At 37.5% G+C, this 25,221-nt stretch overlaps 1 protein-coding gene across 2 annotated transcripts in view; it reads left to right on the top strand.

The window, feature by feature from the left end:
- cept1b (choline/ethanolamine phosphotransferase 1b) overlaps positions 1 to 25,221 on the top strand; it is a 29,620-nt gene continuing 4,399 nt past the window's right edge. The window contains exons 1-9 of one of the 2 annotated variants that reach the window (XM_035953452.2): positions 1 to 197; positions 4,940 to 5,230; positions 6,630 to 6,804; positions 9,201 to 9,348; positions 9,433 to 9,574; positions 11,580 to 11,664; positions 15,160 to 15,291; positions 16,956 to 17,114; positions 19,638 to 19,763. In XM_035953452.2, the coding sequence (XP_035809345.1) occupies positions 5,040 to 5,230; positions 6,630 to 6,804; positions 9,201 to 9,348; positions 9,433 to 9,574; positions 11,580 to 11,664; positions 15,160 to 15,291; positions 16,956 to 17,114; positions 19,638 to 19,763 (1,158 nt within the window). In that variant the 5' untranslated portion in view covers positions 1 to 197; positions 4,940 to 5,039. Of the gene's footprint in view, positions 198 to 4,939; positions 5,231 to 6,629; positions 6,805 to 9,200; positions 9,349 to 9,432; positions 9,575 to 11,579; positions 11,665 to 14,775; positions 14,861 to 15,159; positions 15,292 to 16,955; positions 17,115 to 19,637; positions 19,764 to 25,221 lie in introns of both variants that reach the window. The other variant, XM_023281474.3, reaches the window with a different exon arrangement.

Consider the following 25,221-nt stretch of genomic DNA (forward strand, 5'->3'; position numbering starts at 1 on the left):
GATAACTAGCCTGCCGTGTCCACCACAGTGACACCGGTTGTGGAGAACCACCTACAGCTGCAGACGCTGCTCCGGTTTTCCAAGTTCAAGAGGGAAAATCCAAAAACTGCCCACCCGTAGAGAGGTGCCGTTTGTCGGCTCGAAGCGCCCTCACCGCCCCCTGGACTGTCCGCGGCTCTCGTCCTTTCCTCGGCCAGGTCAGTCGCTGGTTCGGCAACTCGCTAGCTGTCTGTGGGTTAGCCTGTTAGCTAGCTTCGGCTAGCCGCAGTCATCACGGGGGTATCACAGCACACGTCCGGTTCAATCAATATCTCTAATGTGCAGCGGTATTTTCAGCAACACACGTATGATGAAGATGTATTAAGCTAACTGCAATTGATATATTTAAAATTAGTAAACTGACACAGGTCTTCCGTAGCTGCTCGCTGCGCTAACCAGAGCTAATCTAATGCTAATCCTCATCCAAACTGATGGGAAGGCAGCTAACAGTGTACTAGTTAGCATTAGCACAGCGCCCAGGATGTTTGCTGTGGTTGGAGGCTCGTCAGCAGCTCATGTGTTGCTGACAGTTACAAGAAGTAGTTTACAGACTCAAACGGAGCTCTTCAGGTGAACGTGTTTGATTCGTACAGAGTTAACAGTCACTAACTGAGCCTGTCAGCGGTGTTTAGTGATTTGTGCTGATTCCAGGTGATCAGTTTGACAGTTTATTGCAGTTTGCTCCAGATGTGATCAGTTACAGCAACACTGACATGTGACAGTCCACAGCTCTGCTGGCTTTAATGCGAAATAAATGTCTTTGTTGACTGCAACTCTTTTAGCTTCATTCAGCTTCTGTTGTGTTTCATACTATCAACAACATGTAGCCGAGTCTGTCAGTGATGAACACGATTTATAAGATACTTAATTTATGCTACCGTTCAAAAGTATGGGGTTACTTAGAAATGTCCTTATTTTTGAAAGAAAAGCATTTTTTTCAATGAAGATAACATTAAATGAATGATAAATCCAGTCTAGACATTGTTAATGTGGTAAATGACTATTTTAGCTGGAAAAGGATGATTTTTAATGGAATATCTACATAGAGGTACAGAGGAACATTTCCAGCAACCATCACTCCTGTGTCCTAATGCTACATTGTGTTAGCTAATGGTGTTGAAAGGCTAATTGATGATTAGAAAACCCCTGTGTAATTATGTTAGCACATGAATAAAAGTGTGAGTTTTCATAGAAAACATGAAATTGTCCGGGTGACCCTAAACTTTTGAATGCTAGTGTGCATTATGATTCTGTTTAGGTTTCTGATAAGGCTGGGGAATAAAGCAGAAAAATGCATCCAGATAAAGCCATTTCAGCTAGTATGGATTACTGCTGATTATCAGAATTAGTGGTAGCCTGACTATCAGGGGCAATATTTTGCATTTTTCCAGTTATCAGTATTTTTCTAAGCCGATTATTGTTGAATACTGTGGCTTAGATGCAACTTCTTCTTCTCTCTGTCTGTCGTTGCTCTGTCGTCTCACAAATGTCCCTCCAGCAGAGAAACGACCTGCAGAAACTGAACAAGAAGCACACGCCGTCGCCACAAACCAGGACTTTAGCTTCTTTGACACGGCTACGTTAACAGCTAAGTTAATAGGCTGCCGCAGATTAAACTGAAACGGTGTCTGGAAAACAATTAAATGATAATTTTTTAAGATCTGAACGGTGAAAGATGAACAAAACAGCAGAGCGAACTACAGAAGACAAACTGATCAATCTTATCCAGACATCCTGTAATGCTCTGATGAGATCCCACCTGTTGCTAGCGTACATATTCAGTTAAAATAATCCTTATTGATGAAGATGTTTAATTATGAATCACAGGCTCTCTGTTAAAGTACAACATGTAAAATAAATCCACTCCAAGTTCAGTTATCTGTCTTTCTTGGTTACCAAAAATCGGCATTGATATTGACCCTAAAACACTCGATTGATCCTTCGTCAGACTCAGAATCAGTTTTATTGACCAAGTGTATGAAAACACATAAGGAATTTAACTGTGATGTTTTATTTGATCACAGAAAAGAACACAGGTGTATTTAAAGAAGATCAACAGGTCACAGAGGGAAAATAAGTGTTTGACTACTATGTACAACTATAAATATGTGTAAAACAGTATATTTGATGTGGACCAGAGTTTAGTGCGAAACAGTTTTAACAAAAAATACTGAAAATATTTAATTTTTAATGACCTGTTTTTAAGAAACACCAGCATGTTGAATATAATCACCTGACTTTGACTTTGACAACTTTAGCCTTTTAATCAAAATAAACACTTTATAGTTTTAATGTTAATACAACAATGAAAAACACATAAATAAAAATAAGGATTGAGAAATGACCTCATCTGGACAAACATAAAAAACAGAATGAAGGTAAAACCTGAGGCCTGAGGGCAACGAGGACAAATTTATTTAAGCAAGCTTTGTGTCTTCGTTATGTGGTCGTTTGTATCTGATGCATTTAAGAGAAAATATCAAACATTTCTCTTGTTGCTGCTGAATATGTCTCTGTTGTTGTGACTAGAGGTCGACCGATATATCGGCCGGCCGATATTTTGGGCCGATATATGGACTTTATTCAATATCGGCCATTGGCCGATATTTACAAATAAAAAGCCGATTTGTGATCAGGCACCCGTACGGGCAGCTGCTGCGACCGCTTTTCCCTTAGAAGGACCCCCGGCACTGAGAGAGCGGATAATAATGTAATGTTTAACTGCACTACATTAATATAATTTAATTAGCATTTGTTACAGTTTTTATTTTGTGATCATGTTTATCTTTTATTCTTGAACAAGTAATTGCACTTTCAGGTTACTTTTTAATTGTATTTTTTGTAAACTTTAAGTATTTTTTTATGTTATTGTACTTTTTCACTTTTTGTGTTCAATAAATGTTAGAGTTCTACTAGTGTATTTAATTTGTAATATATACATGTATATACTTTTAGTGTTTAAATTGCCTTTTGTAATCGATGTGCTTTAAAAAAAAAAAAAAAAAAGGATTATCGGCCTTAAAAATCGGCTTCGACAGTCGGCTTTAGATATCGGCTGAAAATTTTTTCAAAAATCGGTATCGGCATCGGCCTTTGAAAATCCCATATCGGTCGACCTCTAGTTGTGACTTAGTTTCTGGTCGTCTTTCCAAGAGTCTCTGTGACTCACCCGTCTCCATGCAGGTTGGTTTTCTTAGTAACTGCATCAGTGGTTCATATTGAGGTGTGTCAGGAACAGTGTGTGAACACAGATCTGGATTTCTGGAGAAATGAGGATTTCCTGCTGGGTTTAGACTACAAAGCTTGTTCGAACAAAGCTCCTCCGAAGTCCAGCAGCAAATACTTTGGTTAAAACTCTTTTGATGATGACTTATAAAAGTGTGGATGACAGAGAATCTCCTCGTCCCAAACACTTGTTCTATGTACCTGGACAAGTTAAAGCACGGATTGCTCTTATCCTGTCGATTTGATGCTTTATGATCCAATGTTTATTTTAATTGTGTTAAGTGTACACACCTACAACATACCTGCATTAGTAACTAATCAATTTTCACAGCAAAATAGTCCTGTACCTTTATCAGAGTTTATATACAGCTCATCTGTTGTTGCAGGAAGTGCAGGATTTAAACCGACTCTTTGTCAGTATCAACAAAATAGTACAGTTTTTAACCAACTGCAGCATTTCAGTGTGGTTCACCTGCAAAATATCACAGAAATAAACATTTAACAACAGTTTTTGAAACTTCAGGGAGAATTTAATTGAAGTTAGTCTTAGTAGGTTATTTATTCTGCAGCTCTTTGGTTCATGAGTTCATGTTATCATTGTATGAGTCAGCATCTGGATTATAGCTGATACCAAGCCTTGAATGGATTCACATGTAAGAGGGAAATGTTTAGCAAATGTACTCGATTAGAAAAATTTAAATCCAGTATGTCAGCAATAAAACACTCAGCTGGTAACATGATGCTCTCACCTCATGATCTTCACCCTTTGAAGCAGCTTCCGAGTGTTTTTTGCTCATGTAACATGTGATGCAGCTATAATGCCATAAATCATAACAAACATGTAGAATAAAGCATTTTGATGAGTAGTTTAAGGACACTCTGAAAGTAGAAAATCTGGACTTCTTTTTTTTTTTACAGTTTCTAGCTGATGAGTGAGTTTAAATATGCTAGCAGGTTTAATGAGGAGTATCGTGCATTTTAAAGTGATTTATAGATTACTGTAGATACTGTGATTTCTGATTAACTGCCAGTAATTTTCTGCCATCCCTCTGGGTGTAGATCCTTCAACTGTGAGGATTTACTGATTTTCAGTTTCATCGTACAGCTAAAGGAATATTTGGGAGTTTTGGGCTGTTGGTCAGACAAGAAGATGCTGCCTTTGACTTTGAAGAACTGTGATGGACATTTTATAGACCAGAAGATTAGCAGATTAACCGAGAACATTTTAACCAGACTAACGGGTGATAAATAAATAATATAAGATTAGTTGCCACTTAGGACAATGTTTTGTGGGTTTGAGGTAACTGCTGTTACACGTTGAGATCCATTCAGAGGGTGATGTTGTGATGCTTTAATGTTTTGATGTTTTATTGCTGTGATGTTTTCTTGTGACGTTTTCTTGTAATGTTTTCTTGTTGTGATGTTTTATTGTTGTGACGTTTTATTGTGACGTTGTGATGTTGTCTCGTGACGTTTTATTGTTGTGATGTTGTGTCATTGTGATGTTTTATCGTTGTGACGTTTTATTGTTGTGTTGTTGTGATGTTGTGTCGCTGTGAAGTTTTATCGTGAATTTGTGATCTGATGTTGTGTCGTTGTGATGTTTTATTGCTGTGATTGTTTACTGTTGTGAGGTTGTGATGTTTTACTGTTGTGATGTGATGTCTCTATCCAGGAACCGTCCAGCCCCAGCAGCCCCACTGTGGATCTGTCGCCCTCAGCAGGACAGTGGCAGAGGCAGAGCCATCGGGGACCGGACCAGGCAGCAGGGCTCCATGAGCACCACGGGGCAGCAGCAAGGGGGGGGTCTGCGTTCCCGCCGAGGCCTTGGCCGGGACAAGGACCCTGGGCAGGGCATGGGCATGGAAGCGACCTGCTGGCTGGCCCCCGGAGTGCTGCGTAGGCTGATCGAACTGCCCTCACCCCCCCTGTCTCGACACCAGCTCAAGAGACTGGAGGAGCACAGGTAACTAAAAAAACAGACTTTACCTGGATGTATGAATGGGGCAGTAGAGGGACGAGGTTATTTATTCCTGTCACACGTTTCCTCACTGCAATGTAAAGTCCTGCAGCTCTATGGAAACAGAGCAACCATGAAGGAGGAGAGAGAACTCAGGAAGGTCTTCTATACAGAATGACACAGTTAAAATGACACTAATAATTTAAAAAAAGGGAAAATTTTACATCTTTGATTATTTATTTTACAAGAATTTTAAAAACCTGGAATCAACATGTCCAACATTTTTCTAGGCTCAAACAGGTCAGGTGTTACCAAGACTGGACAAAATAATGACTCTGTATAGTATAGATATTTAACTACTTCCATTTTACTTAGTTTCCATTATTGTCTTTCATCTGCTGTGTAAAAGCTGCACTTCAGAGAAAAAAGATCCTGAATTTCTGTCACATGACTGTTGGTTACAGCTGAGCCACTGATGGAATCCTGGTTGTTTCCTGGAGCTCTGGATTTTTTTTTTTTTTTATTTATTTATTTATTTTTTTTTTTACAGAATTTTGTGTGAGCAAATGTTTTATTTCTGGTGGGTTTTCATTTGAGATACGTAGAATAAAGTGAAAGTGGTGAAATATCAGAATTGTAAGCTCAGATATGAGTACAGATGAGATGTTTTGTTGATCACAGTTGAGTCATTAACGTCTTCTTGGTTGTTCCGAGGTGCTCAAATTTTTTTGGTTTTTTGCAGAATCCGTTGGGAGCAAAGGGTTTCTTTTTTGGCCATATTTTAAATGAGATATGTAGAATAAAGTGATTTTGATGAAACATGTTGTCAGGTTGGATCTGCTTGAATTTCTCAACCAGCCTGATGAGTATTTCAAGTGCAGTTGTAAAGTTCAGAATTTGGCTATTCCTTCTGTTTTTGCAAATTGTGGTTCTGCTGAATCACATTATTTAGTTTTTTGTAAAAGGCAGCATCTCTTCCAAACCTTTTGGTGGAGTTTAGGCTAAGATAAAGTTAGTTATAAAAGTTAAAATTAAAATTGAAGCTCCTGCAATTTTACAATCTCACTTCCTTCTCTGTTTCCAGTATAAAAACAAGTATTTGTTCAGCTGTAAGGAAAGGAAAGGTTTATTTGTATAGCACAATTCATACACAAGGCAATTCAAGGGGCTTTACAATGGCAAAGAAATACATAAGAAGAAAAATTATTTAAAGGTAGACAGATTAAAATCATAGAAATTAAACATAAAAGTAGACATTAACATCATAAATGTGCATTAAAAGACAAGATAATAGATTGAGCATCTAAGAGAAAGCTGCAGGAAGCGGTGTTGTTGTGATGGTGGGTCGTCATCATGATTAGAAGGTAAATCTCCACAGTGACCTCCCCTCTCCGTTGTCCTGCAGGTACAGCAGTGCTGGGCGTTCCCTGCTGGAGCCTCTGATGCAGCGTTACTGGGAGTGGCTGGTGGGACGAGTCCCGGCCTGGATCGCCCCCAACCTCATCACCATCATCGGCCTGGCCACCAACGTCTTCACCACCCTCGTCCTCGTCTATTACTGTCCAACTGCCACTGAGCAGGTGAGTCATTATGAAACCAAATCACACAAACAATACTGTTTTAAATCGTTTATTAACTCCACCTGTTTGTAATTTGACAGTTTTTTTACTCAACTGTTGTATAGTAATTGTATTATATGTGTAATGTCTATAGTAGTCACCATTCCTTCTAGTGTTGGTAACATATGGGAATAGCTGGAATAATGCTGGATATGTTTATTAAATCTGTCCTTTTTTTTGCACCACAGACCGGTTTCAAGGAAGACAACTTTCTACAGATCAGTCATTGCTTTCATAACAAATAATTATGTATTTTTTAAATTTAGAAAATGTGTCCTAAACAAATTTAATATGTTTTTTTGCTGAATATGTATTTACGCTCTCTGGAGATGTTTGTTTTCCATTTATTCTGGCAGGGACAATCTAATCATTTTTCAAAATAAAACACCCTGCAGACTCCACCGGAAACAAAATAGTAAAACAAAACATTTCTATTCCTTCTGTGCGACCCGGTGGTTGGGGACAGCTGGACTGCAAGGTTTTTGATTTTCTGTTAAATAAATAAGAGAAATTCAACTTTGTCTGAAATTTGACAGGAGCAAAAGAACATCCAGAAACTGCTGTTTGGAGGGTTAAAAGTAACGGAAGCTGTCAGATAAGTGTAGGGGAATAGAAAGGACAATGTTTTCCTCTAAAATGAAGTCCAATATATTTAAGAGCCTCAAACTGATACTTAATTGCGGTTAAATACTGTACTTGAGAGAAGGTGTTTGGTGGTTTTCCACTACTGTCGGTCCTGTGAGCTGCGGGAAGCTTTAAATGTGGAATAACAGCAGAAATTCAACACAATTCATGAATGAAAACCCTCTTAGTAGCATTTTCAAGACTCTGCTAGTCTGTGGAATTTATCATGACAAAAAAATAAACATGGAAAAGTGTTGAATTTCCATTTACAGCGAATTAGAACATGAGCACCTCAGAAATCAGGGAAGTTTTTACAAAAATAAGATCAAATATACGTATAAAACAGGAGGATGCTCAGTTTCTGCATGAGAAATGATTTATTTCAAAGGCGCCACCTAAAATGTTGAGTTCGCCATATTTTCCTCAATGACTCCTTCTGTTTCTGTGGAGTTTTGTGTTTTTCTGTCTCTGAGATTTGTGATGCCCAACCACCACAGTGGAGGCGGCTGAAATTTCAGATGGAAACACTTTACACAACCTCCCGGTTCCTCTGGACGATCCACATACCTAAAAGTCAGCCGTCCTCTTAGGAAATACTTTCAGCCAAATGTTTGGGGATTTATTTTCTGTTTATTTATTAGAGGGTATAAGATTGATTTCTACTATTGAGAACATTGAATCAGTGTTTTTAGGTTTTTTGGGAGTTAACCTTTTTCAAATTCACTTCATCATAACACCTGTTTTTAGCTGTTTTACCATGTCATTGTTGCGTTGTTGGGTCAGTGTTTTTTGGCTCCAGTCGTTGGTCAGCTCAGTCATTTTAACAGCAATTTGATTCAGACTTTTATGAAACTTTTTCCTTCATAAAAGCTTCTTCCAAAGTTATTAAATGATCCCAGAACAAAATGTCTGTTAGCTTCTCTTCTGCCTTCTGTGCTCACATATGCTATGTTGTAATATTTATTTAACAGATTAAAAATATATTAACGCAGAAGACAAAAAAGACTAAAGGTAGTTCAAAAAACAGAGAGCATTGTCGGGGTTTAGCTAGCAATGGGCACCATGATGATGACTTCTGTGGCAGTTAATGACCGTCAGCCAGAGTTCCTCTCTTGCATGCAGCTGTATCAGGAATGAAGACCATTGAGTTCATCAGCTGTTATCTATTATTGATTAATAAGGCTTCCAGTAATCAGTTAAGAAATGTGTTCAAAATTTGCGTGCCAAATAATATCGTCTGACAAACTCACCAAACACAGGAGTTTAAAGATATCAGCTGTGGTGATAATTCAGTTTTATTTACAGAGACTTTAAAGCTGCTACCAAAGCCAGAGAACAATCACACAATTAGGGAAAATGAGTTCATTTACTTAGAAATGTCCTTATTTTTGATAGAAAAGCATTTTTTTCAATGAAGATAACATTAAATGAATCAGAAATCCAGTCTGGACACTGTTCATGTGGTAAATGACTATTCTAGCAGGAAACGACTGATTTTTAATGGAATATCTACATAGGGGTACAGAGGAACATTTCCAGCAACCATCACTCCTGTGTTCTAATTCTACATTGTGTTAGCTAATGGTGTTGAAATGCTAATTGATGATTAGAAAACCCTTGTGCAATTATGTTAGCACATGAATAAAAGTGTGAGTTTTCATAGAAAACATGAAATTGTCTGGGTGACCCCAAACCTTTGAACAATAGTGTAAATCTATATATTGTTGTTTCAGGCTCCTCTGTGGGCGTACCTGTTGTGTGCGGTGGGTCTGTTCATCTACCAGTCATTGGATGCCATCGATGGGAAGCAGGCCAGACGCACCAATAGCAGCTCTCCGTTGGGCGAGCTGTTCGACCACGGATGCGACTCCCTCTCCACCGGTCAGTTGGTTTCCTATGTGACTTAGCTCTGCCGTGACTCTACAGCTTGTTGACCTGACGGCGTTGTTGTGTTTGTGTCTTCAGTGTTTGTGGTGTTGGGAACCAGTATAGCGGTGCAGCTGGGAACCAACCCAGACTGGATGTTCTTCTGCTGCTTCGCCGGGATGTTCATGTTCTACTGCGCCCACTGGCAGACATACGTGTCGGGAACGCTGCGCTTCGGCATGTGAGTTGACAAAAGCTGCATGTTTTCTTGTTATTTTATGCTTGTTGACAGAAATTTCCAGCCAGTTGTGTCTTGTGTTTCTCATTTCTTTATATACCCGAATGTTTCAACACTGACCTCAGAACCTTAGAATATGTTTCCTTTGTCATGCTTAAGAAAATAATCCAAATGTCCGTTGGATGCACTTTTATCTCACTGTTGTCTGAAGACAGAATCCTGCAAAATAATTTAACCCTCTGAACCCCAAACATTTCCTGGGTGTTTTCATCTTCTATCTCCTTTATCTTCATTGTGGGTTCATTTTTCACTGTAATATTAATTCTTGAACCTCTATGGAAACAGAACAAACAAGAAGAAGTAGAGAAAATTCAGAAATGTCTTCTGTGCAGTAAGACACGGAATGACAGAAATCATAAAAAAGTTGAATTTCTTGAGTAGCTTCTTTTACAAAAATTGAAAAAAACCTGGAATCAACATGTTTGACTTTATTCCAAGTGACCACAGATGTTACCAAACTGGATAAAAAGTGGCTCTACATACAAAATATATTCAACTATTTACATTTTTAATTTGTTTCCTTGAAATTCCCTGATCAACAAACTTACAAAAATTTGAGAAAACTAATCAATATTCTAAACATTTTTTCAAGTGTCCACAGGTGTTAGCAATACTGGAAAAAATGGAGGCTCCACATAATGTATTTATCTATTTAAATTTTATATCTGAATCTAAATGTAAACACTGCCTGCAGTTCAGCTCAAAATTCCTTAATTTTCATCAAACAGCTATTGGTTGTAGTTGAGTCATTAATGGGTTCACAGTTGCACTGAGGAGCTCAGAATTTTTAGTTTTTTTTTTTTTTTTTTTACAGAATATTTAGATTTTTGTTTAGTTTCCATACCCATCTCCTATCTGCTCCATGTAAACACTGCCTGCAGTCCAGTCTAGAAGCTCCTGAGTTTGCCATGTGACCATTGATCACAGCTGAGTCAATGATGGCTTTTCAGTTTGGTCAAGGAACTCAGAATTTTTTGTTTTTTACAGAATCTGATTTGAGCAAACAGTTTATTTTTGGCAGTTTATTTTTATTTGTTAGATGAGACTGAAAACAACTGATTTTGATGAAATATCTTGATTTTTAGTCTGGGTCTGGTTTGGGTTTCCAACAGATAAGTAGTTCAAGGACCTTCAGGAAGTTTAACATCCCACGAGTCTCTCCGTTTTCACAGTTTCTGGCTGTGATCAAGGTGTAATTTTGGCCATTTTGTGAAGATCACATGATTTTCAAACCCGCCGGCCGGTTTTGGGTTCAGAGGGTTAAACTAAGCAGAAGAAAGTCAGCTTTATTTCCACCTGGTAAGAGTCAGCAGCCAAACATTCACAGCTAAGGGTTGTTTTCTTAGTTTATCTTTGTTTTTGTGCGTTTTAATGTGATTATTTCCAACCAGACTGATTTGGTTAAAGCAGTTCTCCATGCAGAAGTAAAGGCAGCATAGTGTTAACCACATACTGCCTCAGTTCTTTTTCTGAAGGTTGAAAATTTTTTTAAAAATTACCTCTAATCTTCAAAATAAATCCATGAAAACTGGATAAACCCTGAGAAATATTATCTATTTTTTTTGTTTGTTCTGCCCACCTTTATTTCAAATTCAGACTTGAACAGCTGCTTCTCTTTGAGGATCGATGTTTCTTCATGGTGCATGAATATGTGATTCCAACATTATTCTAACAAGCCAACACCTGCTGTTGAGGCAGAAGAAAGCGTGAGAATAGTGGAGTGCTGAAAGAAAACTGCTGTTTATGTGAATATTTAATCTTCTGGATAAAGTTTGAAGCATATCAGGCGTCTGTGAACAGGTTTTATCAGGCTCCTGTTGACTTCAGTCCAAAGAGAAGTTATCAAAGCGGCTGAACTAGTTGCAGTCTTTTGTTTGTCCTTTCACTAGACGACAGCAGGTACATGTCCAGGCCTGCTGGAGTAAATGTGGATGTGTTCTGTGTGTAGATTTGACATAACAGATGTGCAGCTCTGTCTAGCAGGACTGCAGATGCTCACAGCCACTGTGGGTCCCAGTCTGTGGAACGTGATGGTAAAACCTCCTGGCTGCTGCCTGCATGGCTCGCTGCTGTCGGCTTCCACAACCAACACTGACTTGCATGGAATAAAACGCAGAAATTCAATTTCTACAATCTGTTCTGCTTAAAGGTGCAGTCAGTAAAAATGTGGCTCCTTAGGGCGCCCGTATAGCTCAACGCGTTGAGCGGGCGACCCATGTACAGGGCTGGTCCCCCACGCAGCTGGCCCGGGTTCGATTCCCGCTCGCGGCCCTTTGCTTCATGTCTTCCCCTGACTCTTCTCCCCTGTTTCCTGTCTCTCTCTCACTATGCCTATCCAATAAAAAAAGCCGACAAAAAGGCCAAAAAAAAAAAAAAAAAAAAAATGTGGCTCCTTAACCCTGCGGGTCAAATTGACCCGTTTTAACATTTGAAAATGTGGGGGGGGGGGGGAAATTTCGCAGTGAAACTTCTGATGTCCACATTTTCAACATTTCTGAGAAATTTTTGAACATTTTTTGGTGGAAAAAAAGGAATGCTAAAAAAAAGTTTCTTTAAAAACACCCCCCAAAAAATCACCCACAATCCAGCGAAATTCGCTGGATTTTTGGTGATTTTTTTGGTGAATGTTCTTAAAGAAAATATCAGAAGTTTTACTGATATATCTATAATTACTTTAGATATTTTTAGGATTTTTTTTGGAAGCCTTTTATTCATTTTTGGAAAATATTTACAAGAATTTTCTTGCAAAATTAGTTTTTTTCAAAAAATTTTACATAAAATTTATCAGGGAAACTTTTAAGGAATTATTGGAATTTTCTTCCTGAAGGTTTTGCAAATTTTCAAAAATTTGGGGATTTTTTTTTTTGCTAAATTTTTGGATTTTTTTCAGACAATGAAACAATATTTTTTGGTGCCCGTAAATGAAGACAACAGGAGGGTTAAAGACATCGGCTGAATGTGATCCCCAGATAAAGTTCAAAAGTTTAGGGTCACTTAGAAATGTCCTTATTTTTGAAAGAAAAGCAGTTTTTTTTTTTCAATGAAGATAACATTTAATGAATCAGAAATCCAGTCTAGACATTGTTAATGTGGTAAATGACTATTCTAGCTAGACTATTGTCCTGATGAGCTGTTCTCATGTAAAATTATTGTTTGTTCTCCTCTCTATACAGTAAATTAATCAAAAATACAGTCTAGATATTGTTAACATAATAAATGACTATTCTATATCTACATATAGAATATCTACATAGGGATACAGAGAAACATTTCCAGCAACCATCACTCCTGTGTTCTAATGCTACATTGTGTTAGCTAATGGTGTTGAAAGGCTAATAGATGATTAGAAAACCCTTGTGCAGTTATGTTAGCACATGAATAAAAGTGTTTTCATGGAAAACATGAAATTGCCTGGGTGACCCCAAACCTTTGAACGTTGCTGTATGTCTTTAACTTTCTACTGGGTTTTACTAAATTAGTATTTACTCCCATATCATGTTAAATATTGTTCATAACTGAATATATTTGGATTTAAATCAAACAAACTATATTTCTACACAGTGTGTTCAGTAGTAAATCTCTTTATGTCACACAGTCATGCCTGAAACTTTTGTCAAAAATTGCTTGAGAATTCAGAGGCCTTCATTTTCTGGTTGCTTCCTACTTGTCCATTTTGGTCTCATAAATAATAATCGTAAATCAACAGAAAGGTACTAAGGTGTTAGCAGGGTGTATACAAATGTTACTACACAGGCCAGCGACCAAAATTCATATTTATTCGTCCAAAGGAAACAGTCAAACCAACCAGCTGTGTTAGATTTAAACAGCTCAAACCTGACCAGAAACCTGCTATTCCACAGGGTCACGGATGGGAAAGCTTGTTGGAGACAATTTCTTTAACAAAAAACAAACTACTACAACTAAACAAACAAACTGCTCAAGAAGAGTCAACAGATTACAGAGCTAGTTCTATTTTAAATTGGATTTAACAAAGTCTTCATATAACATGGCTCAGCTTGTGTTTGGGTTCAGCTAGATTTTTTTCTGAGTCTGAAGTGCACCTGGATGTCCTGTTTGTAGAAAATCCATCAAAGTTTCTCCAATTTAGGAAGAACAAGAAGAACGGGTGAAACAAGATGGAGTGTCTCAGAATTTTAGAAGAAAGAATTTTCTCCAAACACAATATCCTTTAGCACTCTAAAGACAAACAGGTTTACTCTGAGGATAAAACCCCAAAGACATAAGCTAATCAGTGTTGTATCTGCAGTCAAATGCAGTGAGGGGTTCACAGACCTGTATATAGAGGAAAATAAACAACTCTAGCCCAAGGTAGCAACTCCTCAGGACAAAACTCATTAGTTTGCCTTCATCTTAAACATAAAAGACGCTCCTTTGAAGACAGCAATGTTTGCGTTCTAGCTAAAAAAGGCAGATGGTTTGAGACAGGCTTGAAAGAATCTGTGTTTTTGTAGGGTAAACACGTTAATCCTCACAATAATGCAGCCTTAATATTATTTATTTATTATTGTTCTGTAATTTCTAATACCGTAGGGTCTTGGCTGTAATATTACATTAGTTTGGTTGTTGTCCAAAGTCCTAATACGTGTTATAGTCAGGTAAAATAGTGTTTTAAAATCATTTTGTAGAGTTTTACGCAGGTGAACATGCACCATATTTAACTCTACAGGGCCTGAACACCAATATTTAAACTTGTTTGGTTAATTCATAATGCCACTGATAATCTTTCTTTCTGGAAAACACTTTGATGCCGCGGCTGTTGTTTTAAATGCGCTGTATAAAAAACACTGACTTGACCTGAATGCAGCAACAATAGATCCCAAACTGAAGCATTATTAAACAATATTAGTTGAAAAAAAATCCCCAAATCCTCTTCGGTTGAGCAGATGACTCACTCGGCCGTCAGACCTTTAAAAGCCCAGAGATGATGTTTGTTGTTTTGATTTCAGAGCCAATAAAATGTTACTGATCGCACCTTTACTGCAGCTGCTCCTGTCGACTCTTTTGCCTCCAAATGTTGCTCAGAAGCAGCGGTGTGTGTTGTGGAGGATGGCTGCAGGACGACTGTGTGCTGGTCAACGTCACTAATCCTCACTTTAAACTCTCTGCTTTCTCCTCCCACTCAGCATTGATGTGACTGAGGTGCAAATCTTCATTATAATCATGTATTTGCTGGCCGCCGTGGGAGGATCTGCTTTTTGGCAGTCACTGGTAATTCTGATAGCTTCTAATTCCTACAGATTCAGATCAATGACAATGATGCCGTAATTATGTAACAATAATGTTTATCTTGGTAAGTCTAGTGTAATTATAATGCTGCTCTAACAGTCATGTTTTTACTATAATGATTACAAGTAATTTAGAAAACTCTGAGCGCTTGTAGCATTCCCTATCATAACTCATGGTGCTTTCATTGTTCATATACAGTAAAGACACACAGAAACTTACAGTAGAATGATTTAATGTGTGTTTTATTATCATCTTCACTCTGTTAATGTCTTGATTCCCAGATTCCGATCCTAAATATCCAAATGAAAATGATCCCCGCCATCTGCACGTTTTTAGGAGCCATCTTCTCCTGCACCAATTACTTCAGAGTGATTTTTACAGGAGGTGTGGGCAAAAACGGATCCACAATAGCGGTAAGTCTGGAAACTTTGGTGCTGCTTTTGATTCCTTTGTGGTGCAAGAACAGAATATCTGAGGTGTGTGCACAGAGTGGTTTATTAAATTTTATTTATATAGCACAGATTCACAACATATGTCATCCAACAGCTCTTAGCATAGTAAGGTACAGAGCTTACAAATTATGAACAGAAAACCCAACAATATAAAGTTGCCTATAAACAACAGTGGGAAGGAACGAGAAAAAAAACACTAGAACAGAAAGGAGGAAAAAAAACCTCTGGCAGAACCAGGCTCAGGGAAGGCATCTGCCTCGACTGGTTGGGTGAGGTAGGGATGAGGGGGGTTTGACAATGAATCAAAACAGCAGAGAGCTAAAGGGAAAATGGTGAAATGTTTTTGTGCTCCACTAGTGTAGCACCAAGAGCAAGTTGTAAAAATGTAGTAAAATCATCAGAGTATAAAACTTCCAGCACAGTGAGAGTTTTTTGTGAATGTCCACGTGCAGTCCAAATTTTTTTTTGCATAGCAATAAAATGTTGACGGTCATCTACTGCTCATGTATAGAAAGGAATATACATGAAATACAAAAAAAGCCCTTCAAGAGGATGAAAAGTAGAAAAGAAAGTAGCATAAGAACTACGTGTCTACAGGAAGTACAAGGGTTGATCAAAAAGTTCCAGGACTGTGCCATTTAAAGAAAAAAAAAACCCCCCCGAAGCATTCCTGATCTAAATTTAACCTCCATCTGTCAAAGTTTCTCCTCGTGCAGTGATGCTCTGCTTCCAGAGCTCCTGCAACACTTTGACTCTCCCTGGAAGTCCTTTTTTTGTAAAGATGTTAAACTCCATCAGTGACACTGAATCTCCTACAGTGCATCTAAACGGCAACAATTCAGCTGGATGTTTATTTTATTTTCACAGGAAGTGAAAGTTTTGAAAAACTGACGAATCTGCTGTGACATGTAAAAAGAAATCCTTCAAGTGGACAGAAAGTAGAAAAGAAAGTAGCATAAGAACTACGTGTCCACAGGGAATACGAGGGTTGATCAGAAAGTTCCAGGACTGTCCCATTTTTAAAAAAGAAAAAAAAAATCCTGGTATAAATTTAACCTCCATCTGTCTAAGTGTCTCCTCGTGCAGTGATGCTCTGCTCCCAGAGTTTGTTTTCTCTCTGTCAAAATTTGGAAACATCACAAATCTTGTGTGACATGTTTGCCACAAACAGTCCTGGGACTTTTTGATAAACTCTCAGATAATCGAGACTGGATTTAAGTCGTCAGTTTTAGATTCAAAACTTGAGGAATAAGATTTCTACCCCTGCTGTGTGTGTCTTTAATTTGTTTGTAAACGGGAAACTAGGATGTATCTGGTGCTGGTTTTAGCTTCTCATTTTCACATTTTATTACCTATAGTTAATTAATTGTAATTTTAGTTTCCTAGACTTATAAAAACTGGAATCCCACGCACTGTCCAACTTACAAACATAAATTTATCAAAGCAACATTTCGGTACCGAAACGTTGCTTTGATAAATTTATGTTTCCAAGTTACATTCCAGTTTTTTGTTGGATGTGCTCATCCCTCTCGCTAACGCTAATTTTACTCTCCTAATTTTATGTCTATTATGCTCAAATTAAAGTACAAGCTTCATCAGATGTTCTGTTTCTCATGTGGCTTCAGGGAACCAGCGTCCTCTCTCCAGTCCTACACATTGGCTCCGTCATTATTTTGGCCATGATGATATACAAGAAGTCTGCTGTCCAGCTCTTCGAGAAACATCCGTGTCTTTACATCCTGGCGTTCGGCTTCGTCTCAGCAAAAATCACCAATAAATTAGTTGTAAGTCAGACTCATTTATTTGTTTTTGTGATTCCTGCTGCAGATATTGGTCTCCTAAATGCTCAGAAAGTAAAATTAAAAAGTTAAAGGAACACTTTTGACATTTTTCAGTCCAACACAGAGCAGGTCCCGCATGAATTTAACTGTTTAACCCTCTGAACTGAGGAGTTTCTGAGCTTTTTCTGTTCCTGTCACATTTTTGTGCACTGTGAACTCATTTTTCAATGCAATATAAAGCCCTGAACCTCTATGGAAACAGAACAACCATGAAAAGAAGAAGAGAGAAATGACAGTGCAGTTTAACGCAGTTAAAATGACAGAAATCATTAAAAAATTACATATATTTTAATATCTTTATTAATAGTGTCACAGTTTGGCTGAGATTTCACAGAATCTGGTGCAAGCATTTTATTTTTGGCAATTTTTTTAAAAGTTGAGACATGCAGATTTAAATGATTTATAATGGAATACCCCAATTTCAAGCTTATATTTGGTCAGTTTTCCCAAACTGTAACAGCATGTCACAGATGAGTCATTCGAGGAATGTCACGTGGTTCAGAATCAACAATTTATTTATTTTTTTTCAAATTCTTCCTGTGATAAATGGTGTAATTATGGCAGTTTTATTTTATTTTTATCAGGTAACAGTCCTTTAAACCTGCCTGCTGGTTTTTAGTTTTTCAGTTTTTTCAGATTTGTTTTTTTTTTTTTTTGTTATGCGTCTGAGTGAAATTCTTCACTGTGTAAACTTGAATAGACAAACATCAAATATTTTGCATTTTTAAAGTTAGTACAAATAGTATGGTTTTATTCACATGTAAAACAAGAGTTCCTGTTTGAGGATTTTTAAACGCCATGGTTCTTGAGCGGGGGAGTCAAACTCATTTTAGTTCAGGGGCCACATTCAGCCCAATTTGATCTCAAGTGGGACGCACCAGTAAAATCACAACATTATAATCTATAAATAATCACAACTCCAAATTTTTCTTTTTAGTGCAACAAAGTACATTCTGAAAATGTTCACATTTAAGGAATTACCTTTTTACAAAACATTATGAACAATCTGAAATTTAAGAAAAATAAACTCTATTTCAACAACATTATGCCTCAGTTTATCATTTAAACATTACAACTTCCACATGACCGAGTGTCTACAAAGGAACAAAACATTTAGTCACAGCTATGTGGAACTGATATAGTATTTTACTTTATGATCAAAATGACAAAAGTCAGACAAAAAAAAACAACCAAAACAATACAAAATATTACAAAAATGAGACAGAGCAAAAAAAATGACACAAAAAAATTTGACAAAAACTTCCAAAGCAACAAAAAAATACACAAACGACTATGAGACAAAAATTACACAAACCTGACAAAAAAAGATAGACGTGAGAAATGAAATGACAAAAAAATAGACAAACAACACAAATGAGAAACAAAGCAACAAAAACATGAGACAAATGACAAACGTCAGACAAAAACAACAAAAAACAAGACACAAAACTACAAAAGCGAGAAACAAAATGACAAAAAGTGAGACAAGCCACATGAAACAAAACAAAAATGAGACAAAAAAATGAGACAAAAAAGTTACAAGGCAACAAAGACAATAAAAAGATGAAATTACACAAATGAGACAAAAATGACAAAAGCAAGAAACAAAACGATAAAAAAGTAGACAACGACAAAAGCGAGACAAAAAAGAAACAAAACGACAAAAATATGATACAAACGACAAAAGTCAGACAAAAAAAGGCAGGAAAATGAGACAAAATACTGCAAAAATGAGACAAAGATTACAAAAGAACAGCTATCTAGTATTTTTTCTGGTCAAAACAACTTGTCATGGTCTAGAAATTATTTTAAATTTATAGTAGTACTAATTTATAATCTGCAGTTAACTTTTTCTCTGGAATTTTTACACTTTGAGGACCTGATTGGTCCCTCTTGAGGACAGGTTTTGGCCCGTGGGCCGCATGTTGGACACCCCTGTTCTAGAGTCGACAAATTTAACAGGACTATTTGTTTGCTGTAATTCCATCTGGTTTGCATTTTTTATTTTAATTTTGCAGTTTTGAGCTCAACATTATGTTCCTGTTTGTACCAGTTAGTTCTGGTGATTTAGATTAGAATAAATTTTATTGTTTCCATCACGAGTTGCCAAAGCAACTGACTCGTGATGATTGTGAGCTCAACAAATTGAGCTCATAAACAATTCAACGTAACAAAAAAACCACTCAGAGTTAGAGATGATAAATTTCAAATAACATGGATGTAAAAGGGAAGCCACCAGAAATACTTTTGAATCTCTCAGGTTTAAGATGGTTGACACAGTTGGGGAGATGCTGGAGAAGCATTTTTACAAATGCTTCTCCCGCATCTCCCCAACTGTGTCAACCATCTTAAACCTGACATTCTGAAGAAGAATTTGTAAAAATCTTCTGGTGAAGACAATGCTCTGCAGAGGTTGTTGCACACAGAAGTTTAAACTGCTTGTCTTTTTGTTCTTTCCGTCCTCAGGTAGCACATATGACAAAAAGTGAGATGCATCTCCACGATTTAGCCTTCCTGGGACCAGGACTCCTGTTCCTGGATCAGTATTTCAATAGTTTTATCGACGAGTACGTGGTTCTCTGGATTGCACTGGTGAGTACGCAGGATCCTGTAGATAGATCACGGATGTTCTCGAGGTATTTTGACTTGTCAGAGCCGGAAACGTACAGGTGGAACTAATAATACTGATGATGATCCAGAGTTTGGTGAAGTTAGTGTCCAGTGTTGGTAGTTTTAACTGAACTTTTCCTGCTGTGACAAGTCAAAATTTCCCATAAACATCAGATATGGTTGTGTTTAATCAGCGATGTTGGTGTTTATTTAGAAATGGGCTGTTTATATAAATTATTTTCAAGTATCGCATCAGAAAAAAATTAATTACAGCTGCAAAATTCAAGCAGACGCTACTAATTTTGCTATCTTTAGGTTTTTTTTTAATAAGACTCCATGTACTGCATGGAAAATGGAAAAAGGTTTTCCAAATAGATTCTCAAATGCTCTAAGTTCATCGGCCAGCTGTTTCTAAACATCATCTTAAATGTCTGATTCCAGCCGACACTAAGGAATAATTCTTACTTTCCAGGTAAAAATAATTCCTGGAGACTTCATTTTTCTGTGTAGATGGACAAAATACAGTTTTCTTTGTTTTTTTTAGCAGTTTGCAAACAACTGGTTTTGTTTCGAGCTTATTCTACTCTGTTTATTCAGGTTGCGTAGCCTACAGCGCCACCTAGCAGCCGAGTTTATTTAAGCCAAACACATTTTCTTCTTTGATTATTTTGCATCATTTTTGCGTCAAATTTGCTGGATAATTATATTGAAATGATTGTTGTTGACGTTAATTTTCTGTGTTGTATGGAAGCCCATTATCACCATGAACAGAATTTACTTTAAATGTTACCACAGACAAAAATTTAAACCGTTATAGTATATAAAAACGGTAAATTATGGGATGCAAAGCCAGAATGATGAGAAATTAAATCAAAGTTGAGACAGTAACTCACCATTATTACACTGCGTCAGAATAATGATGTTGACCCTCTGAACTTCAAGTAGTTTGTGGATTTTTTTTTGCTCCTGTCACATTTTTCTTCACTGTGGGTTCATTTTTCACTTTAATATAAAGCCCTGAACCTCTGTATAAACAGAACAACCATGTGAAGAAGGAGAGAGAACTCAGAAATGTCTGCAGTATGACAGTTAAAATGACAGAAATAGTTGAAAAAAAAATTGAATTTCTTTGACTATCTGCTTTACAAAAGTTGATAAAATCTTAAATCAATGTGTCCAGCAGATATTACTAACGCTGGAAATAAAAAATGGTGACTCCACATACTATAACTATTATACAGCTATTTACATTTTTAGTTACTTTACGTACTTGTTTTCTCTCTGTTCTGTAAAACCACTGCCTGCAGTTCAGCTTAAAACTGTCAGAATTTTGTTTCCCATGGCCGTTGATTGTAGCTGAGTTAGTCATGGCTTCATGGTTGCACCGAGGAGCTCAGAATTTACATTTTTTACAGAATCTAGTCTGAGCAAATGGTTAAGTTTTGGTAAAGAGACATTAACAGTAAAATTATTTTGGAATTAACAGTTTATTATTTTCCAAACAAATACAAGTGATATTAAGAACAAATAACCAAGTGAAATGATAAAAAAAAAAACAAAACAACCCAAACGAAAACACACAAGCACACACCACCACACTGACACCGCTCAATAATCAATTATACACAAAGTGCAGATCATTGACATAGTCACACCAAGTGGGCCATCAGTTCGAAGTCAGCCAGTCTGTAAAGGGGTTCCATGTAAGTTTGTGTTGGTCCAGTCTGTCTAGTAGAGTACGTCACCCTCTCATATGCAGCTAGCTGTGCCATTGTTGTCATCCATTCTTCATAAGGGGGAGGATGTTTTCTCCTCCAGTGTCTTAGCAGTATCCATTTAGCTGTTGAGAGAGCCAAAATAATCCACCTTTTTTCAAACCATGAAAAGTCATTGTCTTGAAGCTCCGTGGTTGATCCCAACATGGACACTTTTACAGAGATTTGAAACTTTTTGTGTAGGACTTCAAATATCATCTGCTGGATGTTGTTCAACCAGTCTTTAAGTGCGGGACATGTCCAGAGTATATGGAGTATAGAGGCACCACTTCCGCCGCATCTCCAACAAGTCTACTGGTATCAAGTTCCATTTATGAAGTTCTGGTGTCCGATGCCATCTGTGTATTATTTTCAGTTGAATGAACCTATTACCCATTTCTTTGTACGTTGTGTTAATATTCTTTAAACATGATTCCCAGTCCTCAGGAGATATGTCCATCTCCATATCCCCTGCCCAGTGTTTCTTAACCTTGAGTAAAGGGTCACATAGTTGTTCCTGTAACAGATCGTTAATCTTGCGGGTTTGGACATACCTCCAGTACTGATTATGTGGCAATTTATATCTATCCATTACTTGGTTAAAGCTTAAGAAGTGTTTGGTGTTGCTGTCGAATAAATGTAAAATATAGATTATCCCTGCTTTTTTCCAAATAGTCCAGTTAACTGTTTTTTCTCCAATTAGAATTCGCTTGTTATTCCATAAAGGCACATGAGGGGATTTGAAGAAGTCCCAACGGCCTGCTCTATGTAGTTTATGCCACATTAATTTAGTGTTGGCAATAATGGGGTTGTCATTCTGTAGTGGTAGCTTTGTGCCGAACAACTCAGACCAAGGGGATAGCTAACTTCAGCCTCTATTTGGAACCAACTTGGTTTATCCCCTATCTTGTCACTAGGTAGCCATGTCCTTATGTGCTTCATATTAAAAGCCCAGCAGTACCATCTAAAGTTGGGAAGTGAAAATCCCCCTCTCTTTGTGTGGGCCTGTAGTTTCCTCATTCCTAGACGGTGATATGAATTGCCCCACAGAAAGTCTAAAATGAGAGTGTCAAGATCCCTAAAGTGGGACTCTGGGATATTCAGAGGAAGGTGAGATAACATGTAATAGATCATAGGTGCAGTCATCATTTTAATGGAGTTTATTTTCTCCCAGAGTGAAAGATGGATTTTAGTCCACCTACTAAAGTCTGATTTCATTTTCTGAAACAGTGGATTGATGTTCTCGCGGACCATATCTTTATAGTCTGGAGTTATTTGAATGCCTAAATATTTAATGCCTTTCGAAGCCCAGCGAAATTTCCACCGGTGGAAGGGGGTAGATGGGCAGTAGCCTGATATAGGCATGGCCTCAGACTTGTCCCAATTAATGCGATATCCAGATAATAGCGTGAACTCTTCAATACAATTTAATAATGTGGCTATGGATTTTTCTGGTTGCATTAGTAGCACTAACATATCATCTGCATACAGTAAAAGTTTGTGATGTACACTGTCTCCTGTGATCCCATGTATATCTAAATGGTTCCTCAGTTTCTGCCCTAAAGGCTCCAAGGCAAGCACAAACAAGCCCGGACTCAAGGGACAGCCCTGTCTTGTGGACCTATACAGCTGGAATGGATTAGATATAAGATCATTTGTTAAAACACAGGCATAGGGGGTATCATAGAAGGTTTTGATCCATGTTATAAAATTTTGTCCAAAGCCAAATCTTCTGTTTCAAAAAGATAACTCCACTCTACACAGTCAAATGCCTTAGCGGCGTCTAGTGACAAAGCGATTGTTGGATGGGTGGAGTCATATGCTAAGTGCTGTAGATTGATTAGCCGTCTAATAATATCAGAGCTATAACGATTTGGGATGAAGCCTGATTGATCCATGTAAATTACACTCCCAGTGACTTTTGACAGGCGATTTGCTAATATTTTTGCTAAAATCTTTTGATCGCAGTGGAGCAGTGAAATGGGTCGATAGCCGCTATGGTCTAAGTCATCTTTCCCCTTTTTGTGAATAAAAGATATAACTGCAGTGTGCATAGACTGTGGTAAGGTACCAGCTTTAAATGCGTCGGAGTAAACTTCGAGCAATATAGGGCTTACAATATCTTCAAATGCTCTATAAAAATCAGCAGGTAGTCCATCCAGCCCGGGGGATTTATTTGGTGGCATGTTTCTGATTGCCTGAGAGAGCTCATCTATTTTTATCGGTGCTTCTAGGAAGTCTCTGTCAGTTAATTGTGGAAGATTAAGATCAGTAAAAAAACTATCAAGCTTTTGTTTATCCAGATCACCTTGTGATGAGTAAAGAGTATTATAAAATGATTTAAATCTTTCATTCATCTGCTTAGAGGAGGTAGAAATATGTTCATCTGGCTGTCGCGTGCCAGCTATATGGTTCATGCTGTCCTGCTGTCTCAAGCGGTAGGCCAATAGGCGACCAGGTCTTTCTCGCATCTCCCAGTATGTCTGTTTGGTTCGAAACAAGGCATATTCTGCTTTTTTATGATATAATTTATTTAACTGAAATTTAGTGGCAGTTATCATGTTTAGTGTGGTCCTATCCCCGGTCCGAGAGTATGAGGCTTCAAGTGTTTTAAGTTCAGTCTCTAATGTGTTGGATTTCTCGTTAGCCAATCTCTTTCTGAAAGAAGCATAGGAAATAATTCCCCCCCCCCAATAAGCTTCCAATGTGTCCCACCAAATAGAGATGGCACTGTCCTGCTTATTGTTTATTTCCTTAAAAAGTGACGTTTCCTTCCGTATCATCGCAAGGAATAAATTATCTTTCAGTAGGGATACATTTAGTCGCCATCTCCAGCTTTTAGGTGTCTGTGAAAATTTTGTCAGGCAGAGGAAAACCGGGGCATGATCTGAAATGATTATGTTACCTATATCCGAACTAAGAGAGTAATCAACTAATGATTGAGAAATTAGGAAATAATCAATCCTTGTGTAAACATTATGGGGAGAAGAAAAAAATGTATAATCTCTCCCATCTGGGTGTATTAACCTCCAAATATTTTTTAGGCCCAAATCAGTGGCAAGTTGTCTGATGGCAGCTGCTGATCTGTTTTCTGTATTCCGTCTAGGTAATGATCTATCAAGATCCTGACTTAGTATTTGGTTAAAATCTCCACCTAGTATTATCTGAATATCCCCGAGGTCCAGGAGAAGCTGTGATAAACTGTGAAAAAATTCTGGTTTATCGAAATTAGGTGCGTAGATATTACAAAGAGCAATTGACGTATCCAATATTTGACCCCACACTATCACATATCGACCATCTGGATCTATTAGCACATTTGTTTCACTAAAGTTAACTGCCTTATTAATCAAGATGGCAACCCCTCTGCTTTCACTATTTCCTGGGCTTGAGAAGACCTTCCCCACCCACGAGCACAACAGGAAAATTATTTTGATAAAATGTCACAATTTTAATCCCAGATTTGGTAAAATTTTCTGACAATGATTTTAGGAAAATTGAAAATCTGATCATTTTGTCTTTTTTTTTTTTTTTTTTTTTTTTAAATACAGTTTTTGACTCGGATAAATAGTGTAATTTTGGTGATTTTTAAAATATAACATGCCTGATGGGTTCAAAGTTCAGAGGGTTAAGTCAAATATATGATTTTGTAAGCCTGAACATACACTACCAGGCAAAAATTTGGA

The sequence above is a fragment of the Amphiprion ocellaris genome, chromosome 5, assembly GCF_022539595.1.
Source record: "Amphiprion ocellaris isolate individual 3 ecotype Okinawa chromosome 5, ASM2253959v1, whole genome shotgun sequence".
Classification (NCBI taxonomy): Eukaryota; Metazoa; Chordata; class Actinopteri; family Pomacentridae; genus Amphiprion; species Amphiprion ocellaris.